At 34.9% G+C, this 27,324-nt stretch overlaps 1 protein-coding gene across 4 annotated transcripts in view; it reads right to left on the bottom strand.

Annotated features, from left to right (window-relative positions):
• Positions 1 to 5,131: 5,131 nt before the first annotated feature.
• The window catches only part of LOC118190674 (neuronal acetylcholine receptor subunit alpha-6-like), a 91,022-nt gene continuing 68,829 nt past the window's right edge, over positions 5,132 to 27,324 (bottom strand). For 2 of the 4 annotated variants that reach the window (XM_085818659.1, XM_085818657.1), the window contains 2 exons: positions 27,058 to 27,295; positions 5,132 to 5,297 (listed from right to left, as the gene is read on the bottom strand). In XM_085818659.1, coding sequence (XP_085674785.1) covers positions 27,074 to 27,295 — 222 coding nt within the window. In that variant the 3' untranslated portion in view covers positions 5,132 to 5,297; positions 27,058 to 27,073. Of the gene's footprint in view, positions 5,298 to 11,304; positions 11,360 to 16,414; positions 24,011 to 27,057; positions 27,296 to 27,324 lie in introns of those variants that run through there. The other 2 variants (XR_015041676.1, XM_085818658.1) reach the window with 2 other exon arrangements.

The following is a 27,324-nucleotide window of genomic DNA, read 5'->3' as shown; positions in this document are numbered from 1 at the left end:
TGGAAACTGAGTTGTTTCCAAATGTAAATATATTTCTTACGCTATTTTTCAAGACTTAACACTGATCCGCAGAAACAACGAATATGTACAGTATTATGTTAACAGATATGTGATTTTTCTTGGATTCTGCCTACTTGAAATATGTCAGTAAGATGTGATTTAACATTTCTATCCAGTGTGTATCTGAGACACTTCGTGATATAGTCTGTAATATGAGACTAGCATCATTAAAGAGAGAAGAGTTTGCATCAGGAACATTTCGTGTAATTAATGTATACCTATCTGATTATACTAAAATGAGCTTTTGAAACATTTTGAGTTTTACAGTAACTTATAGAATATTGCATTAGGCATAGTAAAATATAGAACTTTTACCACAAAAACATTATTGTGAATTTTTTTTTCTTAGTTTATCACAAAAAGCTCATATCAGTAAATATTAAACAACATAATAAATAAGCCACAAAAAATTGACACACTTGTGAGCAGTAGTTTCTGAGAAAAGGTACATCGAGTACGAAAAAAAAATCGCATTTGGAGAAACTGGCATTTTTATGTAAAAATCCTCATTTATAAAAGCATTGGATGATAAATTAAAACTGGATTTTTTACAGTTCTAATTTTCATAGAAATTAAAGCATGATATTTTTAGAAAGTTGACAGTGTAGAGAATTTTAATATACAAAAATCTCAAATCACTATTTTTTGAAGATTTTTGGCTTCAACCCCCCTCAAGTGTTTCCTCGTGTGTTTCCTTTTTGGATTTAAGAAAAGTCATATTTTTATACGATAACCGAGTTCCTACACGTAGAAAAATGCTATACCCATTGTAACATACTATGAGTAACCAATTATTATGATTTTGATCTTTTCTATGATTTCTTTCTTCCATATTCTCACTAGATTGCAAATTAACTGTAAAGATATATATGCTGAGGGTTAAATCTTTGAGACACAGAGCCTCTGGCACTTGCGCAGCGCTGTCAGAATTTTGCCAACTCTATATAAGAATAATTATTCCGGCTTTGGTACTTTTCGCTAGAATATTTCTTTAAACTTAACCGCCGGTAAATACAGTTGAACCCGCCTACAGCTTAGTTTACTGCCTGTGCAGTCTTAGACTGCTGATCACAGCTGGAACTGAATTGACTAGCAATGAGTTTTGTAAATGTGCCTTAATTACAGTCCAATGATCAAGGCAATGCATAATATAAAATGTGAAGTGTAACGAGTATATATAGCAACATGTTAACATATTGTTGTATGCTAACATGCGATGTAACCAGGAGAATGTATAATTACAAATTATTTTTGGTTCGTTTTCAGAAAGTATAGCAAAATTTCTGCAACAGTGAGCTTTTCCATACTACATTTGACTGAATAATAGTATTCAATTAAAAGCAGTATGGTATATATTATGCTTTCAGATCTGTTACCCGTATTTTGTACATTCCTCTTTATACCACGCTAGTCTATGCAAGCTGCCGGACTTACTCTCACCTGTCACCTGTTATTTCTTAATTTTTATCGTAAGCTCAGTGACATGACTCCCATGTGACAAAAATTGACTAAGATATTTAATTTCAAATTTCTGCATATTAGATGTCATTTTCAATTTGCCTTGAGGAATCGGATAATAAATAGTTAGAATAAATCGAGGTTGAATATTCCCCTTAAAATGGAATCTAATGATAGTCTTTTATTATTTACTGGTACATAACCTCCTTTAATATATAATTTTATTGCAAATGGTTTTTTGAAAGGATTGTTACGCAAGTAATTCATAACGTTTCGAACGCTAAAAAAAGTTATCAGTATTCTCATGAAATTTTACTACTTTAGAAACTAATATTTATACAAAAAAAAAAAAAAAAAAAAAAATCAAACTAGGTGGAAGAAGTATCTTTAATTTTTAATTTATACAAATCATGTTACGAGTTCGCTAAGAGCTAAAAATGAAACCTGCCCGTCTTTTCTAAAATACAAATTCTATAAGATTCTGTGAATCAGATCTTCATTTTGAAAATAAAATATATATTAATATAATACTTTTCTCTCTAATCTGCATAGAAATGTTTGTCACTCAATCTATTAATATCCGAAAACTTTTATTATACTGACATTTAAATTTTAATTACGTATAAATGCTAATATTTTGCTTTCCTTTTTGTGTCTCACCATGAATATGATTTTCAACTTTAAAATGAAATATTTCACTCAACTTTGGTCGCACAGGAGTCACTCATTTTGTATTTTGTGTTTCATGATGAATATAAAATGTTACTTAATATAAGCATAAGAATCGAGATACTAAGTTAGATTTTGAAATTTTTACAAACCTGAATTTTCTACATGTAAAACTGCCAACTTATGAGCATTTGCATCCTTAACCGACCTCGTTCAAAAAGCCGATTTTAGTTAGAAATCTCAATTTTTTTTAATTTCAGATTTTTAAAGGCCACCTTCTTAGCTAATCAAAAACAACTTTTCTTCTTTTTTTTTTATATATATATTTATTAAAAGTTGAAATATACTAGTTTTTCTGAGAAACAACAAACCGGAAATTATTTGCCACAGAGGAAACGAAAGTTTAAAGGAAATCAAAAACGCCATTTTTCTCTCATTCTTATGTTATTTGTTAATTAAATAATTTTATGCATTTCAGTTAGTCAGGAGAATCTGGCAAAGTATTTTTATTATGTATTCTCTTATTTTCGTTTCGCAGTTTCAATAGTTGTGCATATATGTCATGTAATGTTAATCTGAAAACTTTAAATACGATTTTTGATATCTTTTTTAATGATTTATGTTCACAGCAACCATGACAACTCTAAATTTCCTTATAGGATCACTCGAAATTTGGCACACAGAGTTTGTACATCATTAAGCATGAGAATTAAAAAAGTTAAGAAATTCTCATTCGGAAAGTGCTTCGTAAGGTTGAAGTTTGCTCAGAATATCATGTTATGCCTCGAATAAGATAAGGAAATGGTTAACAGCAACTTTGCAAATTCGAGGCGGGATTGTTGCCTATCGAAAGTGTAGATTATCGTTTCGTGATATCACCGGTCACATTGGTCGACATCCAACCACTGTAATGCGAATATGGAAACAATGGATTGCTGAGGGTCATACTGAATGGATTGCAGGATCTCAACGCCCTCCCATGGTTAACGTCAGAGAGGACAGACATATTGTGAGGTCAGCCTTGCAAAACCGTACAACCATATCAAGGACTATTAGTCAGGAAATGGGCATGTTTGCAGCACACCCAGTATCAGCTCGTAAGGTGTGTCGACGTTTGCAGCAGAGGGACTATCAGCAGGGTGACTATTACTTCGGCTTCCCTTGACAATGCAGCATAGAGGGAGACGGCGACTCTGGTGCGCCAAAAGACAAAGCTGGGCACAGGAGTGGCACAATGTCGCCTTTTCAAACGAGTCTCGGTTCTACGTGCAATATTCCGTATACGTGTCTAGAGTGTCCGAGGAGACCGCACGTCGCCTGCTTGCATTCGATATCGACATAAGCGCCCTGCACCTGGTGTGATGGTTGGAGCAGCTACTGGGTACAAGACACGCACATCTCTAGTTCATCTAGCACAATTTGAAAGCAGATGGGTACATTTCTGACATATTACGTCCACTGGCTGTGCCCTATCTTCGAGACCACCAAACGCCATGTTCCAACAAGATGCAAGAGCACATGTTGCTCGTCCCTTCCTCGATACTCAGGGTATTCGATTACTGCCCTTGCCTGAACGGTCTCTAGATCTGTTACCCATTGAAAACATCAAGAGATTGCCCCTCCACCTCTCTCCAGCTAATATGGTTGATGAAGTGCGACATAGACTTGAAGCACTATGGAATGAGTTGCCCATTTCTGTCATCCAAGTCCAGTTCGACTTCATGCCTGATGGAGTAAGGGCCGCTTTAGCTGCCAGGGGTGGCAGCTGTTTCTACTGATTTCGCACCCCTGTAAACCTCCAAAATGCTTACAAATTTAATAATTTTTTTTCTTCATACTATACTGTTTACGTGCAATAAATATTTTTTTTATATTTTCTTTCCTTCATGCTGTTACAATTTTATTGGCCAGCAGGGTATATTGCTGCGAAATGCCCAGCTGCGGTAAGATAGCTTCCCCGAAAATCGGTTTTAGCGTTTCCACATAATGGCATGGAAAGGCAGGGGTGCCAGATTTGGAGCAAAACCGTCCATTTGGCGACAAAATTGGAGATATGCTATAGACGGAGTCAGAATATTCTAGAACGAATTTTCACAGGTCTTCTCGAGAAGATTTTCGAAGGCAGATCAAAAGCTATAAATACCTTCCTGCACGCGAAGTAGCAGTTTATCGTGAAGAGTATCTTGAGTGTGTTGAATTCAGTAGTAGCACTTTGAGTTCAGAGATTAGCTTGAGAGCGATTGACTGAGTCGGGAGCTGTACTTTAGTGCTTTGCTGTGAAGCTGTCTTCACCGTTATAGTTTGAAAGGCTGTGTTGCTGATTGTTTCAGCGTGTTTATCGTAGTTTCGAGACTGCTGTAAACGTGTTTTTGAAACTCTCCTATGTAATGCTGACGAATAAGTTGTGTTTTGTTTCTTCGTCAAGTGTTGTCATCAATCATTCCAAATATACGAACCCGTAGAAGGCAACAACTGATATCAGAAACGGGTTTTGCGAGTGAATGCCAGTGACTCCCTATAGGTAAAAGCCATGGCCGAAGAAAGGAAGGCTTTGATGGATTTGTTAGCAGCTGTAAAATTCGGACAAGATGAGATGAAAGCCGGACGAAAGAAGATGAAACTGGACAAAAAGGAAGGAAAGCCAGACGGGAGGAAATGAAGGCTGAGATCAAGAGCGAAATAAACGCATTTTGGAAGCCTTAGAAGCGATTTTACCCGGAGCTTCCAGAAATGGTGGAAATACTGTAATCATCTACAGTGTTCTTTGCATGTTAAGAATATACCTTATCTTAATAGCTATTTACAGCTGTTAAATTACTGCATAAGTTGCAATTTATTTCAATAAGGTGTCATTTCCTTTTTTCCGTCTAGTGTAGTTATTAACCAGACCTCTACAAGTCTGTGACGCACAATATTATTTTCAAACCAAATAAACAACTAATACTGCGTGAAAGAAATTTTTTATTATCCTTAGTTTATTTGGAGCACATGTGCATTAATTCTTAATCAAATAAAAAAATTTTAATCTCTAGTAAAATAGGGACGAATAGTATCTCATGAAGCTAGAAATCCAGAGATACTCTTTCTTCTAGTCCTTAATGCATCAAAACCTGGAAATAAAACAAACATAAAAATATTCTTATTCGAATATACTTCTACTAAACACATTAGTTCAGGATACTGCTACAGAACAATTAAGAAAGAATATTGGCCTATTATTAAGTAGTAACTAAATTCGTGAAATTACAATACCTGAATTCATTAATTGTTTCTTTTTTATAATAACTATTTTAGGTCGCGCTGTAAGGATCTTAAGTTTTACTAACGTTTATTTTACTTTAAATCTTTACTATCACTTCTTATTTTCTACTTCCGGCCAGAATTAAAAGCTTTAACTTATTTATGCAAATTTGTCTTGCGAACGCCAAGTACTTAATTTGTGGCTTTTTGCCAAGCAAGAGAGAGGAAGGAGTGATTAAGAGCAGGCCGCTTGCCATAGCAGTTTTACTCGGTTGCTGGTTGCCTTCAAGGCCAGAGGTTTAATCCTCTTGATAATTTTAAACGTATCGTAGTGTTAACAGTTCTCTGTACTACATACGGCCTTTCTGTTAATATACGACCAATCTTCAAGTAGACATTTGTTTATTAATCCAAAGTTAGTTTAGTTAGAATTTAGTTAATATTTTTATATTCTTACGTTCAGACCACAAGTGGTTGGTCTCTGTATTCCGAAGTCCGAAAATCATTGTAAAGAGAGAAAAATAAAGGGTTTCGTATACCCTTCCTGTGTATCTTGTCTACTTCCCACATTTATTGAACATAGCTTTAGTAAGCTCCCTTTTCCGAGTTAGGTCATTTAATGTTCCCAAAGCAAGTAAGGAGGAACACTGAACCTGATAGTGGCGCCCGACGAAGAAGAATAACCATGGCCGAGTTTCAAGAAGAACCTGTGCTGCCTGCAGAAGCGGCTCAGAATCCAGAAATACCAGCTGCCGCCCTGGGAGGATTTGGTTACATCGTCCAGACCATGCGCGCATCGATGAAACCAGAAGCAACATTTAATGGAAACTCACCGGTAACCAGTTTTTTGGAAAAATTGGAGAACCACTTTGTAATGACCTTGCATATTAATAAGGTACCATGAGGAAAACGACACCAACATTTATTAAAAATTAACTTTCAAAGAATAATGAAAAAAAAAATTAACATTTAAGGAATAAAGGCAAACTCGGAGCACTACCTCGCTCCTACAACATAATTAACCTACAACCTGCCTCCTCTGAGGCTAACATGCAACTGTCCTCTCTCTCACTTGCTGGGCTCTGCCAGGCAGCTGATTGGCTCACCGCTGCCAGATACATGACACCCCCCCCGGTAAGATTGTGCTACGCCAAAGCGAAGCAGAATCTGAAAACTGAACCAGCTTAAATTGTATACTCCACATACCAAATTAATTCAAAATATAGGAACATGTATACATGACATAATAACATACTTTGAAATAAATGCAATAAACATTCATCTCACAACAGATGAACAGATGGCTTGATACAATACCGGAGTTCTGTAATAAAACATATATGCAATACTATTTCAAAACACACTATTATAATGCAATATTAAATGAAAACCAGTAATTTGATTTTCAAAACAGATGGAAAGTAGCTCTCGTACAATTCCGGAACAAAAGAAAGTAACTAATGCAAAGTTTTAAAACATATTAGTTCATACTTAGTTCACACCTATTTCATTCACCCACTAGTCTTGAAAGGCCATCTGCATTTTTTAATTGTGCACCAGGGCAATGAGAAATATGAATATTATAGCGCTGAAGTGCCATTGCCCACCTCTGTAATTTGGCTGAATGCGGTGCCGACTTATACAAATATAATAATGGATTATGGTCTGTGATCAGCTCGATATTCGATCCAAACACCCAACACTCGAACTTTTTTAATGACCACACAACGGCATAAGCCTCGCGTTCAATAGTTGACCAGTTCTGCTGAGTTTTTGAAAGTTTTTGACTGGCAAAGCTGATAGGATGCAAACTGCCTTTGCTGTCTCGTTGTGACAAGCAAGCACCAACACCATATGAACTAGCATCACACTATATGGTGTAAGGTTTTTCTGGTTCTGGAGTGTACAGTTTTGGTGCTCCACACAGTCGACGTTTCAGTTCTTTAAATGCTGATTCCTCAACATCAGTCAATGGAATTCTCTCAGGAATTTTCTTTTTTGTAAGCTCCGTCAATGGGCGAGCTATTTCTGCATAATTCTTTATGTAATCACGATAATAGTTGAATAAGCCTAATGCACTCTTTAGAGCAGTCTTTGTTTTAGGACTTTTTATACTTTCAATGGCTTGTAATTTTTCAGGATCAGGTTGATGTCTTCCAGCTCCTATTATATGTCCTAAATACTTTATCTCCGAACGTGCAAAAACACATTTCTTCACGTTCACCGTAAACCTGAGATCACTTAATGTAGTTAGCACAGCATCTAAATGTTCGAGATGCGAATTCCAATCTGGTGAAAAGATAGCAAGATCATCAATATATGCTTTGCAAAAATCACTATGTTTTCTTAAGGCATCATTCATCACTCGCTGAAAAGTAGAAGCTGCATTTTTTAATCCAAAAGGCATCACTTTCCAACGATATTGGGAACGATGTGTCTTGAATGATGTTAAATCACGACTTTCTTCTTCTAAAGGTATTTCCCAGTAACCTTTCAAAACATCTAAACAGGTGATAACATTCGCGTGTCCAATTTTATTGATTAGATCAGTCACATTCTCCATTGGAAAATCAACAGGTTTGGTTACTTGATTCAACAACCTGAAATCAATACATAAACGCATACTTCCGTCTTTCTTGGCAACACATACGACTGGGTATGCTATTTCAGCTTCACTTGGCTCAATTAGACCCAAGCTCTCCAATTCCTCGATCTGTTTATCTACTTCAGGTTTCAAAGATTCTGGGATCTTATAGATATATGGCTTTTTTCTTTCAGCTCCAGGTAACAACCGAATTCTATGTTCACCAACGCTGGCTATTTGGATCTCCCCAGAAAATAACGCGATGTGCTTGAGTAAGAGCTCGTGTAATTCCTTTTGTTTGCTATCTTCTAAATGACTAATATCCACCTCGATGTTCCTTCTAGTTACTGCGCAATCTCTTTTATTTGGAGTGGTATGAATTTCCCCAAACTCAGAATCATCTTCAAATATCACTCCCACAGTTTGTGCTCGAACATAAAATTTTCTTATTCTGTTCACATGAACATGCCTCACACTCCCATCGGGTAATTTAACTTTGTAAGAATGAGGATTTACTCTTTCAACAATTTCACCTGGACCTGTCCACCTAGCATATAGCTTGTTGCTAGAGTCTGGTATAAGTAAATATACTAGATCACCATTTTTAAATTCTTTCAAACTTTTGCGACGGTTAAAATAATATGCATAAGCTTCTTGTTTTTCCGCGGCAGATAAAGAAGCGAGCTCAGATGCTTTCTCTAAATTTATCTTTAATTCTTGTAGATAATCAACTGCTGAATTACTCAGATTAAGAGGTAATGGTATTTCACCGGACCATGATGATTTTAACACAGCTAAGGGACCTCTAGCTTCACGACCGTACATAAGCATAAATGGAGATACACCGGTAGTGCAATTTGGAACTTCACGATACGCAAAAAGTAAATAAGGTATGTGCTTGTCCCAATTAACAGGATCTGTGCGAATTACATGATGTAACATTTGTTTAAATACCCGATTCCATTTTTCCACTGAGCCGTTTGATGCTGGGTAACCAGGTGTCGAAAAACGAGGATGAGTTCCTAACCTTTTTTCGAATTCTTGAGTTAATTGTGAGGTAAAATTAGTGCCTTGATCGCTACAAATTATTTCTGGAATACCGGTTCTCATAAAAATATCTAAAAGAGCCTCACAAGTAGCTTTAGCAGAAAGACTTTTTAAAGGTATGACTTCTGGCCATTTTGAATGATTATCTATCAAACACAAACAATATTTATGTTTCCTTCCTGAAGGAGGTGAAATTTCACCAATAATATCTATATTTACTGTATGAAAGGGATATGGCGCGCGAACAATAGGAGTAATCGGAATTTTATCCGATTGTCTTTCCGGACTTTTTAATTGACATCTTTCGCATGTTCTACAATAATTTTCTACATCTTTGGATATGTTCGGCCAATAAAATAAAAGCTTAATTCTTTCTTTAGTTTTCCTCATACCTAAATGATTTCCGAATATGGAATCATGAGCTAATTGAAGGACTTTATTTCGATAATTCTCGGGCAAAACTAACTGTTGTATGTTTTCCCCACAAATTTTTTCTTTATGAAATAATAATTCGTCCTGTAAAAAGAAATTATTCTTTCCTACTTCTGCGTCCTTAAAAGAATTTATTAACGTTTGGCAGTTTCTCTGATCGACCTTAAATTTATTCGATTCCGAATAACTGTTTAGTCTTTCATCATTCTGATTCGCCACTGAGCTATAAAAAAGATTTACATTTGACAGTTCAACGGCGCCAACCTCAAGTTGTTTTTGTTTATGAGTTTCCGGTTTCGTCTCGGGGAAGACTGTTGATTCATTCTCGTCTTCAAATATGCGATCCCATACATCTGGTGTAATTAAACATTGGACATTTAGCTTATCTGTCAACGCGAAAAGAGCTTCTACGCGCGAATATAGACAACTGTTTGGTTTTTTGTAATAAATGGGAATAGTTGCTAACGTTGCCTCTATGACGTCGCCAAATGCGGAACTTAAAATGATTTTACCCTTACTTTCTATTTTTAAATCAGAAATTAATGTAGTGTTCAAAATTGATATTTCTGTACCTGAATCTTTTATAGCTTCTACTTGCTTCCCTGCAATGTAAATAGTAATCTTTTCCAAGGAATAAAAATTAAGTTTTCCGTCGGAACACTCGGGTTTTTGTAAATGTTCAGAATTTACAAATGTAACAACCGCATTGTCCTTCGACTTACTTGAAGTGTTAACTTTCGGTTTGACCGGGAAATTGACGTTCTGTTTATTGGACCTCTCAAATTTATTTCGCCTGTTCGGGCAATCCTTAGCCAAATGTAAACTGCTACTACACACATAACATTCTCGCGGTTTAAACGAATGTTTCTGTTCATTTACCACTAAATCTTTTCTTAGCGCTGGTGGAATATATTTAGAGTTTTTGTTGTATGAATCACGAAAATTAGCGCGTTTTTCACCTCTTATGTCATCAAAAGATTTACCTTTCGCGATGAAGTAAGTGTCGCATTCCTTCGCTAGTTCTTCTGGACGTAGCCAACTTTCACCTTGTCGAACTGCAACATGGCACGCTAAATCACTATCCAATGTTTGAAAAAGTTTGTCAGAAATTATTAAGTTAATTAAAGACTCAAAATCATTGACGTTTCTACTTTTACAATAATGGATCCAACATGATCTTAAACGAGAGGCGAACTGCAAATGAGTTTCCCCCGTCAACCTTTGAGCTTGGCGAAAATTTTCTAAACATATAATTGGCGATGGTTCATATTCCTTAAGAATTAAAGATTTAATTTTTTCATAATCTTTCAAATCATCATCTTTAATATATACTAGAATATTAGAAGATTTATCACCTATCAGTTTAAGTAAAATTTCAGACTTAAACTCATTTGGTACATTCTTATGCTTAAAAGCCCTTTCTATGGAATCAAAAAATAAGTTCCATGCTTCACCCTTTTTAGGTACAGAAATCGATAATGCCTGTACAGCTTTCAAAAGCTTATCTAATGAAAGTGTATTTTCTACGTTATTACTAGATTCTTTGCTACTTTCGATTTGTATTAAACGCAATTTCACAATTTCTTCTGACTTTTTCCTTTCTTCAACCGTAGTATTAAGAAATTCAATAACAAAATCTTTATCTTTCAAATATTCTTTAGAACCTAAAAGCTTATCTTTTAATTCTACAACTTTTAAACTAGAATCGGCTTCTTCACCAAGTTCCTTCAACACCGAAATCAAATCACTTTTAACTACTCCTTTAAACAGATTTAGAAGAAATTTTCCTTAAAGTTACAACAAAAATTTCTCACCTTTTCTCCAAAATCCGGTCGTCTTCGTTAGCTCTGGTTCTCGTAAGAGAGCGTGCTGTAATGACCTTGCATATTAATAAGGCACCATGAGGAAAACGACACCAACATTTATTAAAAATTAACTTTCAAAGAATAATGAAAAAAAAATTAACATTTAAGGAATAAAGGCAAACTCGGAGCACTATCTCGCTCCTACAACATAATTAACCTACAACCTGCCTCCTCTGAGGCTAACATGCAACTGTCCTCTCTCTCACTTGCTGGGCTCTGCCAGGCAGCTGATTGGCTCACCGCTGCCAGATACATGACACACTTCATGATGTATCCCGTGCATGAGTTCCAGAAAGTCACCTTAGCTACCAGCGCTTTGAGGGGCCAAGCGCTTAATTGGTTCAAATGTATAAGCAGAAGTCTCTTGGGTCAAGCGGGAAGTCCCACCTATACTTACGAAAATTTCAAGACTGCCCTAGTAAAAGCCTTCCCTGTCATAAGGGATCGTGCAAAATTAGAAACAGAACTTTTCAGCATATACCAGAAACGAATTGAAAATCTCTCAAGCTTTATTTTAAGAAACATTCACGTCTTCAAACTCTTGTATGGAAACAGTCCGGATCCTGAGATAATTCAAGTGATTTTGCCGAGGTTACTTCCCCAAGTACAAGACTTTATTGAATTAAGGAATCCGACTACACTGGAAAAGTTATTTGAGCTAGAAATCCAGTTTGAAAGTAGAAGAACGGCAGACATTGAAAGAAGACGCCACTATGAGCAACGAAACCAATTTGGTGCGCCAAGACCACAGCAAAGTCAAGAACACGGCTACGGAAGCAAAGCGAATCAGTGGGGAAGAAAAAACGAGTATCCAAAAACACCCGGCGAACGTCGACAGTTCAATAGTAATCCAGGAAAAAAGTCTGAAGTCCAGTGGAAAAAGAAGGAAAGCACGGAAAGGAAAAAACAAGATTTAAACTAAAACGGATTTCTGCTGACGGGAGGGTGTGGAAATCCGAAGGCCAAGAAAACCCCTCTTCCTTCAAGTTAAATATAGTGATGGTGAAAAATTTGACTCTTCCAAAGATTGAAGTGTTGGTGAATAACATCCCAGCCACCGCACTCCTGGATACAGGCGCGCAGTGTTCCTGTGTGACAGAAGATTTTTTTAGGAAGTATTTTCGGAAATACCGCATATATAATTCGGATAATACGACAGTGTAAGCTGCGCAAGGAGAAAGATGTAAGTGCATAGGTAAATTACCGCTATACGTTCGTATCAAGGACGAACAAGTAAAGATTATGTTTTTTATAGTAAAGAATTTGCAGGAACATATCATCTTAGGGATAGATTTTCTTTCAGAGGCAGAAGCAACGCTGGATTTTAACGAAGCGTCCCTTAAGCTGACGATGAAACCAGTTCGAGAAGAAAAAACAGAACCACCAATGTTAAACCTTGACCACCTGCCTAAGGAAGAGCAACAAAAAATCCGACAAGTGGTAAGTGAATTTGCTTCGTTATTTAGTGATATTCCAGGATTTACTCAAGTTACTAACCATAGTATAGACACCGGAGATTCACTGCCAGTTCGCCACAAACCATATCGGTATGATAAGAATAAAGAAAAAATTATAGAGTGGCACATTAGAGATATGTTACGTAAAAAGATCATAACGCCCATCTCAAGTAGTTATTCTAGCCCGGTTGTTTTATGTAAGAAAAACAATGACTATCCAGTAACACATCCAAAAAGGTGACGTTTTGCGATTGACTATCGTACATTAAACTCCATGACTAAATATCCGGTATATCCGTTACCTATTATTGAAGAAATTCTAAGGAACATAACTTCTACCAAATATACATGACGACTTTAGACTTAACGACTGCTTATTTTCAAATAGGGGTTAGACCGGAAGATGTGCCTAAGACTGCTTTTATAACCAAGTCTGGCACTTATGCATTCCTGCGTATGCCGTTTGGCCTTTCAGGGCCACCTGCAACATTTCAGCGATGTATGGACATTGTGCTAAGGCCTGTTCTTGGAAAGTCCACATTTATCTATTTAGACGATATCATTATTACTAGTGATAATCTCGACCAACATGTACAGGATTTAAGACAGGTGTTTTCATTATTAAATGAGGCCGGTCTAAAAGTCAATGTCGAAAAGTGCAAAATTGCAGCCCCTGAATTAAAATACTTAGGTTACAAAATATCTCAGAAAGGAATCGAGACAGACGAATCAAAAATAATCGCTGTGCAAAAGTATCCGCCGCCAAATACGGCGAAGAAGCTCTCTTCTTTTCTAGGACTTTGTTCATATTATAGGTCCTTTATAAAAGATTTTGCAGCTATTCCTGAACCATTGTTAAAATTAAAAAGGAAAAAGGCAAGATTCTCGTGGACGGCCGAAGCCAATAGTGCTTTCGAAAAATTAAAGCAAGCATTAACGCAAGCCCCTGCTTTGAAATTTCCTGAAAAGGATGAGAATTTAGAAATTTCAGCGGATGCCTCGGATTAGGCGGTAGGAGCGATACTTTCGCAAAATCAGCAGCCCGTGGCATTTTTTAGCCGAACTTTAAATCAAACACAAAGAAATTATTCCGCGACCGAGAGAGAGGCACTTGCAGTTCTGTTAGCAGTGCAAAAGTTCCGAGTCTATTTTGGAAGGGCGCCAATAACAGTGTATTCTGATCATGCGGCGGTAACTAGATTATACTCAGGGAAAAACTTATCCCCAAGGTTAATAAGATAGGCACTCAAGTTACAAGAGTAAAATCTGGTAATCAAGCACACCCCCGGAAAGGAAAATATCGTAGCAGATGCCCTATCCAGAATAAAAATAGATGAAGAAGGTAATACTGTAAAGGTGGCAATGCTCACAGCATGTACAATAAATTCGAGAGAAACTGTAATAACCGAACTGGGTAAGGATCCTGAATTTAGAAACATTTATGAGTATTTAAAGGATCCTGAGAATTTTAGCCACCAAGATATTGTGGCGATAAGAAATAGGGCGGCCCATTACGAACTAATAGATGGTCTATTATTTTATACAAAAACTACAAATTCCAACAACGAATTTCGACCTGTTATCCCAGCTAGTCTTAGATTAAATATCCTGCAGGAGTTACACGACTGCCATTTAGCTTCTCATGCTGGTATTCGAAAAACTATCCAACGCGTACGCGAGGCAGTCTATTTTCCTGAACTGCAAAAGTTAACAAGGGCGTATGTCCAGTCCTTCCCAACATGTCAAGCAGTTAATTATATTAATTTCCGCCCGGTCTGGTTTCTAAATAGCATTAAATCCGAATTTCCAAATGAAATAATTGGCATCGATTTATTGGGCCCTTTCCCAAAAAGTCAGTTAAATAAAAGTCGGTATCTCCTTGTTATGGTTGATCATTTTAGTAAGTGGACCGAAATTGTTCCCTTAAAACGATCCTCCGCGAAATTAGTTACTGATTCTATTTTAAATAAATATATTTTAAAATACGAGGCGCCCCTAAAAGTTATATCGGATAATGGTCCTCAATTTGTAAGTAATATATTTGAAGACATGTGCCAAAAACTGGGCATACGTCATTTAAAAATGGTCCCGTATCGGCCGCAATCAAATATAGCGGAACGGGTCAATAGAAATATAGTAAAAATTATCCGTAGTTATGTTAAAAACTTTTCATGAAAGCTGGGATAACTATGTCAATGAATTAGCTTTCGCCCTTAGGACCGCAAAACATGATACAACGGGCAAAACTCCTGCTGAGTTATTTTTAGGCAGAAAGATTATAACGCCGTTAGATAAATTATTTCATGTTCAACAAAGAGCCCCAGAATTTAAAATGGGTGATATAGAAAAATTAATTAAAGAAGCAAAAAAGAACACTGAGGTAGCACAGAGAAAACAGAAACTTTATTACGATTTGAAACGACGGGGAGTAACTTATAAAGTAGGAGATGAAGTATTAAAAATTAAGCATTCACTTTCTTCAGCACCAGAAGATAAAAACGCCAAATTTTTTCCACGATTTGAAGGACCATATGTCATAGAAAAAATAACTCAGGCTGTAGTGGTGTTAAAAGCCAGGAATGGTGAAACATGCTCCGCAAACATTGACCAGATAAAACCATTCTATGACCGTAATAAAAGGCAAATATTTAAAGATCTTTTGCAGGATCCGGCACGGCAGTCACGGCAGGCACTGCAGGCACAAGCTCCAGAGGTGGAACAACGACAATCACAAGGGCAAGCCATTAGGAGGCAGGAGCACTTGAAAAGAAAGTTTCCCCGTTGGAAAATTGAAGGTAACAAGAAAAAGAAGCCGTTCCACCGACCAGAAAAGAGAGCGCACGACCACCCCCAGAATGAAGAAGGGAGAAGTACGACGAATGCAAAGAGAGCCAGGAGAAATAACGGCAACTATAACCCGGCTCCCAAACGGTAGATCTACCCATCGGACAAGAGTCTACGCAGCAAATGTCGACGAATTGCGGAAGGAACACCAGCTGCGGAGGCAAAGAAACAAGGAAAATTTGAACGGCCAGCAACGAGATCCAAGCAGGAACGAGAGAGAAGTGTTCCGGTTCCGCCAAGACCAGCTGCCATCAAACGGTCTAGACCACAGGCAGAGGCGAAAAAGAAGGTCTTCAAGGGTGACCGAACTGGAAGGAAATGAAAGCTCATAGAGGAAGAAACTGAAGGGCGAACCCGCACAAGAAGGAAGATAAACCAAACGCTAGTCTTTGCTACCTTCCAGGACTGGGCAGAAAAAAGAATGTCCGAATATCACAAAGATAAGTAAAACTTTATGTTACTTTGCAACCTTAAGTTAATCTTTCATTCTTACTGCAAGTGGCAGAATTCAAGACGTTTTCCCTCATGTGAGGTCTACCTTTATCGCCAAAAAGGCGAGAAATGAGTTGTTACCTATTTTGGTATTATGTTTTTCAATTACTCGCGAGTAAAACTAAAATTAATATATAATAGGAATGTGTAAAAACTTGAATATTGTAAAAGTTATTGTATAAAATTTTATTTAAAAGATTCTGGCAAGAAAGAAGTTTTAGTATGAAAGACTTTTGAAATGTAGTATTTCAATGTAGAAGAATTGGCACTTGCTTGGAAAAGAATAGAAGTTAACAATGTACTACTAATGTATGTTTTAAAATGCGTAAAATTAACGGCATGTTAATATGTTCTTATATACAATATGAACTGTTATTTTAAACGTTAAGAAATACTGTGATATGTTAAAAGTGAAAGTAATGTCAAAATATTTTTTATTCGTGTGACTGTAAAAAGAGAAAATTATTCTGAATATGTGTTAAAGGTTGAATGAATGTACTTAGGCTCTCTGACGCTACACTTCAGATTTAGCCACTTTCAGAATAGTACCTCAGGGTTTAGAGATGAATATAAGGTGTGTTATGAGGTCTTGTTATGTTGAATTTTAACACGTTAGTGTTTTGATTGCTGGCGGTAGTGTTGAACACTTGTACATGAACACGTTCGTGTTTGGTGTTTTCTTTTACAACACATGTCAGAGAGCACGGGCAGAGAATTAAATAACGTCATGAATGAAATAAGAATGTTAAGAGAAATATAAATATTCATGTTACTTGCCATTTAATTGTGTAACATTTCATTAAACTAGTTTTCCTTCCGGATGTCTAGAAGGAACCAGATTTCAACTAAAAGCTCCTGTTTAGATGCAGTACAGATGAAAAGTAATTGTCCATGGAGTTGATAATGTAAAAATCGATTTTTATTTAATTTCTAGTTTCTAGTGAGATGTTTGTAAAAGATTGGCCTCGCGTTAGATTCTAGAGCTAAAAGTTTTCAACAAGGTCGTTTTAGACCTCAGTTTCAAACTAATTAACTCTGGCGGGAAGTATGTAAGGATCTTAAGTTGTACTAACGTTTATTTTATTTTAAATCTTTACTATCACTTCTTATTTTCTACTTCCGGCCAGAATTAAAAGCTTTAACTTATTTATGCAAATTTGTCTTGCGAACGCCAAGTACTTAAGTTGTGGCTTTTTGCCAAGCAAGAGAGAGGAATGAGTGATTAGGAGCAGACCGCTTGCCATAGCAGTTTTACTCGGTTGCTGGTTGCCTTCAAGGCCAGAGGTTTAATCCTCTTGATAATTTTAAACGTATCGTAGTGTTAACAGTTCTCTGTACTACATACGGCCTTTCTGTTAATATACGGCCAATCTTCAAGTAGACACTTGTTTATTAATCCAAAGTTAGTTTAGTTAGAATTTAGTTAATATTTTTATATTCTTACGTTCAGACCACAAGTGGTTTGTCTCTGTATTCCGAAGTCCGGAAATCATTGTAAAGAGAGAATAATAAAGGGTTTCGTATACCCTTCCTGTGTATCTTGTCTACTTCCCACATTTATTGAACATAGCTTTAGTAAGCTCCCTGTTCCGAGTCAGGTCATTTAATGTTCCCAAAGCAAGTAAGGAGGAACACTGAACCTGATAGCGCAAGCGGCTAATTTTTAGCCCAAAGGGGCGTTATCCCACAGGAATTATTAGTCTCGAAACGGCATTTTGCGTCAAATCATATAAATGGCTGTATCACTTTTCAACTTATTGCCACTAAATAGTATTGACCTGCATTGCATTTTAAAGGAATTAAATAATGAAGAATCTGCATGAATGTATATGTGTTTCTCGCATTTTGAAAAAACAACGATACCTAGAACCATCAAATTTTGAATAACGTAGTCATCCGCCCGAATAAGGGCACCTGGAAGCCTGATTCTTGAATTTCGATTTTGCTTTATAATCTATTTTATATGTTTAAACTTATTTTAATGAATTATTTATTACTTAAACGATTTTAAATCGAGCAGTGATAACACACTGTAGGAATAAAATAGTTTTATCTTTAGCGGATGAGATTGTCTGTCGGAGATTCTAAAGATATGCTGTTTTTCAACATTTTTAGCCCGAAGGGCGTTAGCCCAAATGCTTTCGAAACGTGTATGTATGTATAAATGAAAATAAAACGCTCCTTTGGGCGTAATATAAATCTGAATGCTTTCAGACTTTTTAATTAAAATTGTTGTAACCCATAATGAGTCATGAAGTCTTTTTAGTTGATATCGAAAGCGTAAAACTGCTTACAGCTCATTTTCTTATATAGTTTCTGATGTCTTCTGCGGTGTTTAACAGGATGCAAGTTTCAAGGTAATTAATTAAAGATTTAGTAAAACAAAGAATGATAGTGTTTCTACTCACTTTTGTCGCACCTTTTATTACTAAATTTAAAAAACGAACAGCCCACTGAAAAAAGGAATGCCTTAAAAGCTTGAATTTAGTGAAGCTATTTTAGTCCAATCCTCCTTTCAAATTTACCCATTTATCTTTTATTCTTTATTTATAACTTTCACCTTTCATATTTTGAAATAAAATCTTACATTAGTTCATAGACATTAATTATTGTTTCATATAAATAACAACATTTAGAACATCATCTGTCTAATAGGGACCTATTAAGACTGTCTGAAGCCTTAGTCAGAGAGTTCTTTCAAGCGTCCACTTCGTTATTTTATGAGGTGAAAATAAGATTAGGAGAAATTATAAGATCATTTTGTAACTAAAAAACATAGATCCTTGCAGGGCAAGCAATATTTAGATTTTGTTGTCAACAAGGTCATTGATTTCGATTTTTGCTTCAGCGATTTCGATTGCTCCATCAACACACATATTCAATACAGGAAGTAGGAATATTAGTCTGTTTGCATTTTTTTGTGAATAACTTAAAAGTATTTATTAAATTGAATTATTTATTTATTTATTTATTTGCGGCTGATAATGTTTAGATATCTTCGCAACAATAAGTGAGAAAACTTTCATAAAAAGTGAAAGAAATGAAAATATGTTAAAACATGCTGTTGTAAGTTCTATCTTTTTGATGGATATTTTGATTTCCCATGTGAAAAAATCAAATTATTCATCTGTGAGATATAATTTGGCACAAAAGTAAGCATCAGGGTCGGTTCCAGGAGTGTGCAGACTGTGCCAGGTCGCAGGACGCCAAGCGTATAACGGCGTCAATTCCTAATCATAAATTTTAGAATTCGAGTTATATGACTGCCGACTGGAATTCAATAGAAAGGAGCGAAAGTAAAGCTAACTGAAATCAGCATGAGTGGCTAAATCCCGTCAGAAACCGAAGAAATCCTATGTTTTATTTTATTTTTATTATCTGCTCCGCCATTAGGCACTATGTGGAAGGGGAAGGTTGCTCATGGAAGACTTTTTAAGGGTAACTACTTCGTATCCACGTTACACATGGGGAAAACCATAAAAACGCGTATGGAGCCAGCCCCTTAGCCGTACCAAGTTACCAGTATTCAGCGGCTTTTACCACTCGGCCGCTGGTGGGCTAATTCAACCAATTAGAAAGCGCCGTTGTGCTCATTTTCTTTTTGCCGCAATTTTTCGTGCAAAACTGGTATACAAGACTGTGCTGGTTAATGTTATGGTAACTCTCTTCGCACTTCTTGGCTACCCAGGAAGTATAACGAAAGTTACCGTAAGGTTAAATTCATTTTGTTTGGGTTATCAGTTTGTGATACATTTATATCATTGGATATTTACTATGTTATAAGCGGCGACCTGTCAAGAGTATCATATTTATTGTGCAGAATTCAAATCGTAATTTCTAAAAGAAATATGGCTTTGTATCCTAATCAATTTGCTTTCTAGATACCGAATTACATTTTGATTTTCTGGTATCGTTAATTTACTGTTGGTAAAAATTACTATACTGTGAAATTTCGTTGCTCTTTGTTTAAAATTATCTCGCAATATTTAGGTCTCTTATCATTTCATGGAACGTAATCATTGTTAAATTCAGTTAACAAAAATATTTTAAGGAAACATTTTTTTAACTAGCAGATCTTAGAAATCTTTTTTTTTTTTTTTTCTTTTCTTTTCTTTTTTTTTTTTTTTTTTTTTTTTTTTTGTGTGTGTGTGTGTGTGTGTGTGTGTCTATTTTTCTGTTGGCAAAACTATACCAAGAAAAGCTCATCAAAATAAAAAATAACGAAAATATACAGACAACATTGTTTTTGCAATAGTTGGTACTAAGAAAATAATTTAATTTTAGATCATAGTTTCATAGTTGTGTGTCAACAACTTAAATTGCACAACAACAGCAATTTGTAGTTTTCGTGCTTAACTAGCAATATTTATGAACAATTTGCTATAGTAACATTTTTTTCATATACGTTTTCACAATAACAAAACAAATCTTGAGAACATTACAACTTTTACAATCCACATAAATTAACTCAGTTTTGATATAATTATATGCAGGGTCTGCCAGTGAAGCGAGAATGACTGTGTGACATTACCGGGCCCATATTTTTTTCCGGATGGTAGACTGTTAATGCCGACCGCTGTTCACATGGTCGGAATACTTTTGATGCAACAGCTCCCTAAGTTTCTGGAAATTAATGTTTTCTAGTAAAATGGTGCTACAAGCCATACTGCTGGCACGTCCATGACTGCTTTAAGGGAACTCTTTCCGCACAGACTCATATCCAAACACTGCAAGATTCCCTGATTTGTGGGAATGCAATTTTTTCTATTTTCTTTGGGGACTGCTGAAGAACAGGCTGACCGCAAACCATATCGGAATTAAAAACGAATATCAGATATGATATTGTATGGATTCAACTGGATCTGCTTCGTCGAGTGATGGACAAATTTCAGCCAAGATTAGAAGAACGTTTAAACAAAAATGACTCTACCTGAACGGCCTTATTTTAAAAAAGTAAGATGTTATACTTTGCTGAGTTGAGATCTGTAAAAGATTCTGATAATAAATGTTTCATTAAAAAAAACTGGATACTTTTAAAATTTCTCCCTTCACTGGCGAACACTATATAATATATTTATTTTTATTTAATATGTGTTTTATTTTTACTGTAGACTCCCCATGACGCCCGGCGAAGTCCTCATAAAAAAAGTTCGTTCAGACGAAGGTTTTTTTTCGTCATAAGCTATGTGGTTTAAAGATATGTGGTTTTCGTCATAAGATATGTGGTTTTAATGCATTAAAATCATTAAATACATTTACACCTGATTAATAGGTTTAAACCGTAGTCAATGAGGGCAGGCAGAGCTGCGCATGTGTAAGTAGGCAGCTGACTCAGCCAAATTTTTGACCGATGTTTGCTTCGTTGTGATTGCTCGGCTATTATTCCAATTCGACATAAACCCGAAAATTTGAAACTTTTAGGCAAAGTCCTTAAATCAGGTTTTGGGGACGTAGGAGAGTCTGGTTGCTTAGCAGCGAAAATCTGCATAGACCTCTAAGATTTTGAATACATTGTGTGAATGAAGCTTTAGCAAGCAATCAAAATAAAATCGAACCAAAACTGAATCACTTCTAAACAAGCTTTCTACTGTGATTTGCGCATTTCTTCTCCATTCCGTTGTCCTGCCAGCCTATTTTTTGCTATTTCCCTTTTTTCCTTCGAATATACGAGTTGTAAAAAGTAAAAGTTGTAAAGTAAAAAGTAAAAGTTGTAAAGTTATAAAAAGTAAAAGTTGTAAAGTAAGTTGTAAAAAACACAATTGTAACTATGAAGAGCACGCGCATGCTTTGTACCGGCTTAACCATTTGTGTTTGTGTGAAGAAATTATTTTGTCAAGAAAGTGAATGTATTCATTCGGCCATGATAGATGCTATATCTTTAGCCTTCTATGTCAGTGGTTCCCAAACTTACTGTGCCCATGCACCCCATTCTTATAACAAAAACTTGACTAAACCCCAAGTGAAGAAACGCTACATAAGTGCGTTATAGAAAAATTACATACATAACATTAATGCCTTGAAAGGTAAATGGTGATGCAAAAGTAAAATATAAAGAAAACATATCTGTATTTAAAATAGTATTTATTTAAATTATAACTTGGTTTTAAAACACGAAAGCATATCCTTTTTTTAAATGAGATGAGCGAATATGATGGAATGGTATGTGATCATTTATGTCTGGCTACGTGTTTATGAGTAACAGTCGTAAATCTATATGAATACGAAGTACCATCGATCCCTAGTTTTTCATAATGAGCTTCATACTTAAACTAAATCCACGTTCTGCTAAATAAGAGTCACAAGAAAAGAATTAACAGCTTCTCTACAGTGAACCCGTATTGTAAGATATAAAATTGGTGTTTGTTTTTGTAACAACAATTAGTGATATTCTTGTTCAAACATTCGTTTCAGCTCCTCATTTTATATACTTCAATAATTTATTTCCGTATTAGTATGAATTTATCTGAGTTTGTGGGTCTTCTTGCAAAAGTGTCCAACACCCAGTCACAAATAACTAAATGAAGAATATCTTCAAATATGTGGATGAGGTCAAAATGAAGAACCATTAAACGTTAAGAATTAGCAAGGAAATCTTTATCTCGGTTTTGAAATTTTGAATGACTTGGAAACTCAAAGCATTTTCTTCTCCCCAAGAAATAATTTGCAAATATGATACTTCTGTTGATTAAATTTAATTTATCACCTTGCAGTTTCGAATCGATTTTGCTGAATATGGTAAATCATTCAGTCATATAATTATATAACTGTTTGAATTAATTAAATTGAGCTGCAAATCTATATCTTTAATTTCTAGGAATTCCAGCACTGAATCAAAGAGTTCATAAAATTGTTCCAAACATGCACTTTTAGATAATCAATGAATTACGTGTCAAGGTAGTAAACAATTATAATCGTCATCATTTTCGAAACGAAAATTAAAGAAATAATCTCTCATATAAAGCATTCCTTTTGATTTTATTAACTGCGGTAATGGCATAATCTAGTGAACCATGCAAGAGTTCAGTAAGATTCTTGGTGACTGAATATTGTCGTGAATAACACGGTGTACAGTTAATATATTCGGTTTAGCTTGTTTTGAATATGGCAGAAAGCCTGGGTATTGTCCTATCATTCCATAGCAATAGGCACTGGAGTGGATATTACTCAAAGGATAGTTTTTACATCGAAAAATATTTTTAATTCATTCAATATTACTTCATGTCTCTTATCAGTTTCTGAACATTTCCTAAATAACAATTCTTGAGAAATCCTTTCCTCTTTTACAAACAAATCTCACTTAAGCTAAAAGCTAAGCTTCGTTTCCTTGCAAAGTTGACTCATCAAACTGCATAGAGAATGCACATGATTTTAAGTACTCGCGGGAAGAATTTTCTACTCACTAAATCATTTTTATAATCCGTTTTTTGTATTGTATAATTATTTAGTGAAATTCTTTTTATAATATCGAAAGCTACTTTAAGCAGCACAATACATATTATTTCATTTGTAGCTGGTATAATAACTTCTTTACCAATGGTGTGTGGCTTTGTGACTTTGCAATGAGTAAAATGCTGTAAGAAACACGCAGTTGTCCATCGTCATATCTTTCAGATGTTGTCACAATGTTGGGGTTTTCAAATACTTTTCTTTGACTGTTTAAAAAAAATGTTAAATCTTTATATTTCTTGTCTTTATGAACTTTCGACAAATATTGCTTAAGTTCCAATGGTTCGTTTGACAAAGTTTTATTGCATAGAAGGCACATAGGTAATGTACTATACCTTGCTAATGGAATAAAGCCATAGTTTAAATGTTCAACACTACACTGTGTACATTTTTCTTCGGCTGACTCATAGTGTTATCTGTAAAAAAAGACACGATTTGCTTTAATTTACACAGGACAATTTTTCAGTTTATTTGTTTCTATTTATCTCAACATTTAAAATAATGAAAGTGGGTCACAATTATTTTATTTTATATTAAAACCTCCACCGTTGTTCAGGCACCCTCGAATTAACTTTAATTTACCACAGGCACCTTCTAATAAGGATGCCTGAGGGCCTGTAGGAACCACTGATACCTCTGTCATCAATATCTAAATTACATATTTTTTTATTTAGGATATTTCTCTTTTCTATCATAATGTCAGACAGAATGATTGTTGGATATCTAGAAAAGGTGCTTTAAAATCCACAAATCTGACCAAAATCAGGTTGCACAATTAGCTATTATGATACAATTCAGTTTGCGCCTTCTATCTCTTAATTCTTGTTATACGTTTTAATTATAAATAATCATAACATGCATTTGTTATCATTTTTTATTGCTGCTCTTTGTTTTAATTAACAACTTGTTAATTCTTGTCTGTAAACTTGCAGTTCATAAAGTTTCTTTTTAAATAAATATGCAACATAGCCCCGATTATCTGAGTTCTGATTAACCAAACTTCCGTGTTATTCGAGCGCAATGCAACAAATAAAAAAATTACTGGCTGGGAGAGTCGCAAAACTTCGTGAAACGGTCTACCGAGCTGCTGAAAAATATTTTCCTGAATAACGATGACACAAGAACAACACGAACTCAAGAATGAACTGATGAAGAGTTACTAGCTTTCTTAAATCAGCTACAAGCTGTAGAGGCAGAATCGAATGAAGATGAATTAGATGCAATATTATGAACAAGCTGAACTTTCTGATGAGGCTGTTGTAAATTTAGTCACGCACAATGAAAGTTCTGATGACGAAGACATGGGAATAGTCAAACTAACAGTCGATCGAACAGATGACTTGAACGTGATCGAAAAAGCATTGCTTTGTCCTAAATAGCAAGACGACACGTCACCAGCCGACATTATGATGCTCCGAAGTCTACGCAATTGGCAGTAAGAAAATGATGCAGCACAATGAAACAAAAGGTATTTTACTAATGTTTATAAAAAATGCATTCGTGTTACAGCTACGTGTTTTCAAGTTTATAGTATATATCACATGTATCTATCTATGCATTTCAACGTATATCTGCTTTATATCGCCTACATGCGTCAATCCTGTATGTTAATAAATTTCCTATAGTATGTACAATATGACTTTAGTATTAAAATTTTCTTTGTATCAATCTCTGTTATCCGAGTTAGCACCGTTTTACATTAGCTCGGATAATTGTTGTTCCATAGTATATGTATATATATATATATATATATATATATATATACCGTATATATATATATATATATACCGTATATATATATATATACCGTGTCCATAGACAAAGAATGTATATAGTACTCTATGTGATAAGAAGCCATTATTTTCTCAACCATATGTCGTAGATATACGCTTCTAGATATAAAATGTTTAAGTAAGGAACGTATCCATGTTATAATATGCTTAAATATGAAAAAAATAGATTTTGCAAAAATAAAGACATCTAACTTTTACATGGCTTTCGAGTCCTAATAATTAACATTTCGTAAAAGTCTCACTCTGAAAAACGAAACACGATATGTTTGACTTCCGTAGAAGTACAAACTGTCCGTGATATGAGCTTTTAATTTTAAAGTCTGAGATCATGCTTAAGAGTAGTGCACAAAATGAATTATTTTATGTTGTACCTAAACATAAAATACCTATTTGAAAGGAACTGTTTAATATTAATAAATTAAGTGAAGAGCACTGCTATGCAGAGTCTTTTGAAAAGAATTGATCAGTATAATGTTTTTGAAAAAAGGAGATTTTATTTATAGAATATGGTAGAATTAGTGTGGTAGAAAACAATGGTGCATAGCTAGATCATAACATTTTTTGCATAAATTCATCCTGAAAAATGTTTATATAATTATATTCTGAAATCCTGAAATTATTCAGGATATATAATTATATCCTGATGTTTATATAGTTATATCCTGAAAAATGTTTAGTTAATTTTTGCATGGTTATTAGATTACGATTCTAAAGTAATAAAATACGTGAGATTATTAATAATATGTTTTTAGGATTTGAAAACTTATCAATTTCTTGAGTGAAATTTCTTCATGAGTAATAAAAGTATAAATTAAACAATGCTACATACTTTATTCCTTAAGAATAAACCTTTAAGAATAAATTCCTTAACAATATCACTGAAGGAAATTAAATAAAAGAATAATAACATCGAGTTATTCCCATTTGATTTTTAACTAATTCATCGAGGTAAACAGAAAAACATAGCAATTATATCAAATTTTGAAATTAAATATTTTAGTCAATTTTTTCATACGGGAAAGAAACGTGTTGTATTTTAATTTTTATAATGAGATTAAACTTTTACTAAATGTAACTCTAAGAGTCTAGGAAGATATAAAAACCAGATTTCCTAACTTTTGGTGTTTTTTGTTATTATTTGTTTTTATTTTTATTTGAAAAAGCCAAAACATAAACATTTGAGCCATTTAAAATATTTTTGAAATTGGAAGTATATGTATGCAACCAACGAAACGAAAACAAAGACTGCATAGTAATTTTAATGGAAATACAATATATGTTGTGGATAAATATATTGTATTTTTAATTTAATGTTCCTAATATTTTACTCATCTTAGCACATCAGTTAAAATTTTAAATTATTTTCGTACGGTATGTTTACATCGCATTATAATACATCATTCAATATTGTCCGCGGGTTCATAGAACTCGAATAGATTTTCGAATGTATGAATTACCCGTAGGAAGGAGGACTATATATGCAAAATTTGTATGAGGTCAGACTTCATATAAATAATGAAACGACTTGAAGTCGATTTCGTATTAATAATAATCGGATTACAATATAGAATGTACAATAAATGACACTCCACTTAGGTTTGTAAATCACAAGTGCAGCGCACTGTTATAGTTTGAAGCATTTTTAATGGTGGAGGAAGTGAGTTACGTACCTCATTTCTGAACCAATTATTCTTCATTTAAGTTCCCAAAGTGTACTCTTTCTACATTAGGTGCTTCAGAGATGAGTAATTCGTTTTCTTCAAATGAGTTTCGTTTCTTGAAGGTAAAGTTGAAGTACAAGAATGGGTACCCTTCCTTACAACAAGTATAATGTTTATTTTCTCGTCTAGAATGAGATTGCAATAGTTTCCACTCCGCATTAGTGTCTACGAAATCTGAAATATCCACCTGCAAAGATAAAAATCTCTAGTTTCTCC

This window comes from Stegodyphus dumicola, chromosome 6, assembly GCF_044657685.1.
Source record: "Stegodyphus dumicola isolate Sdum_Otavi_A_Nest chromosome 6, ASM4465768v1".
Classification (NCBI taxonomy): Eukaryota; Metazoa; Arthropoda; class Arachnida; order Araneae; family Eresidae; genus Stegodyphus; species Stegodyphus dumicola.
This window is presented reverse-complemented; position numbering and strand designations above follow the sequence as displayed.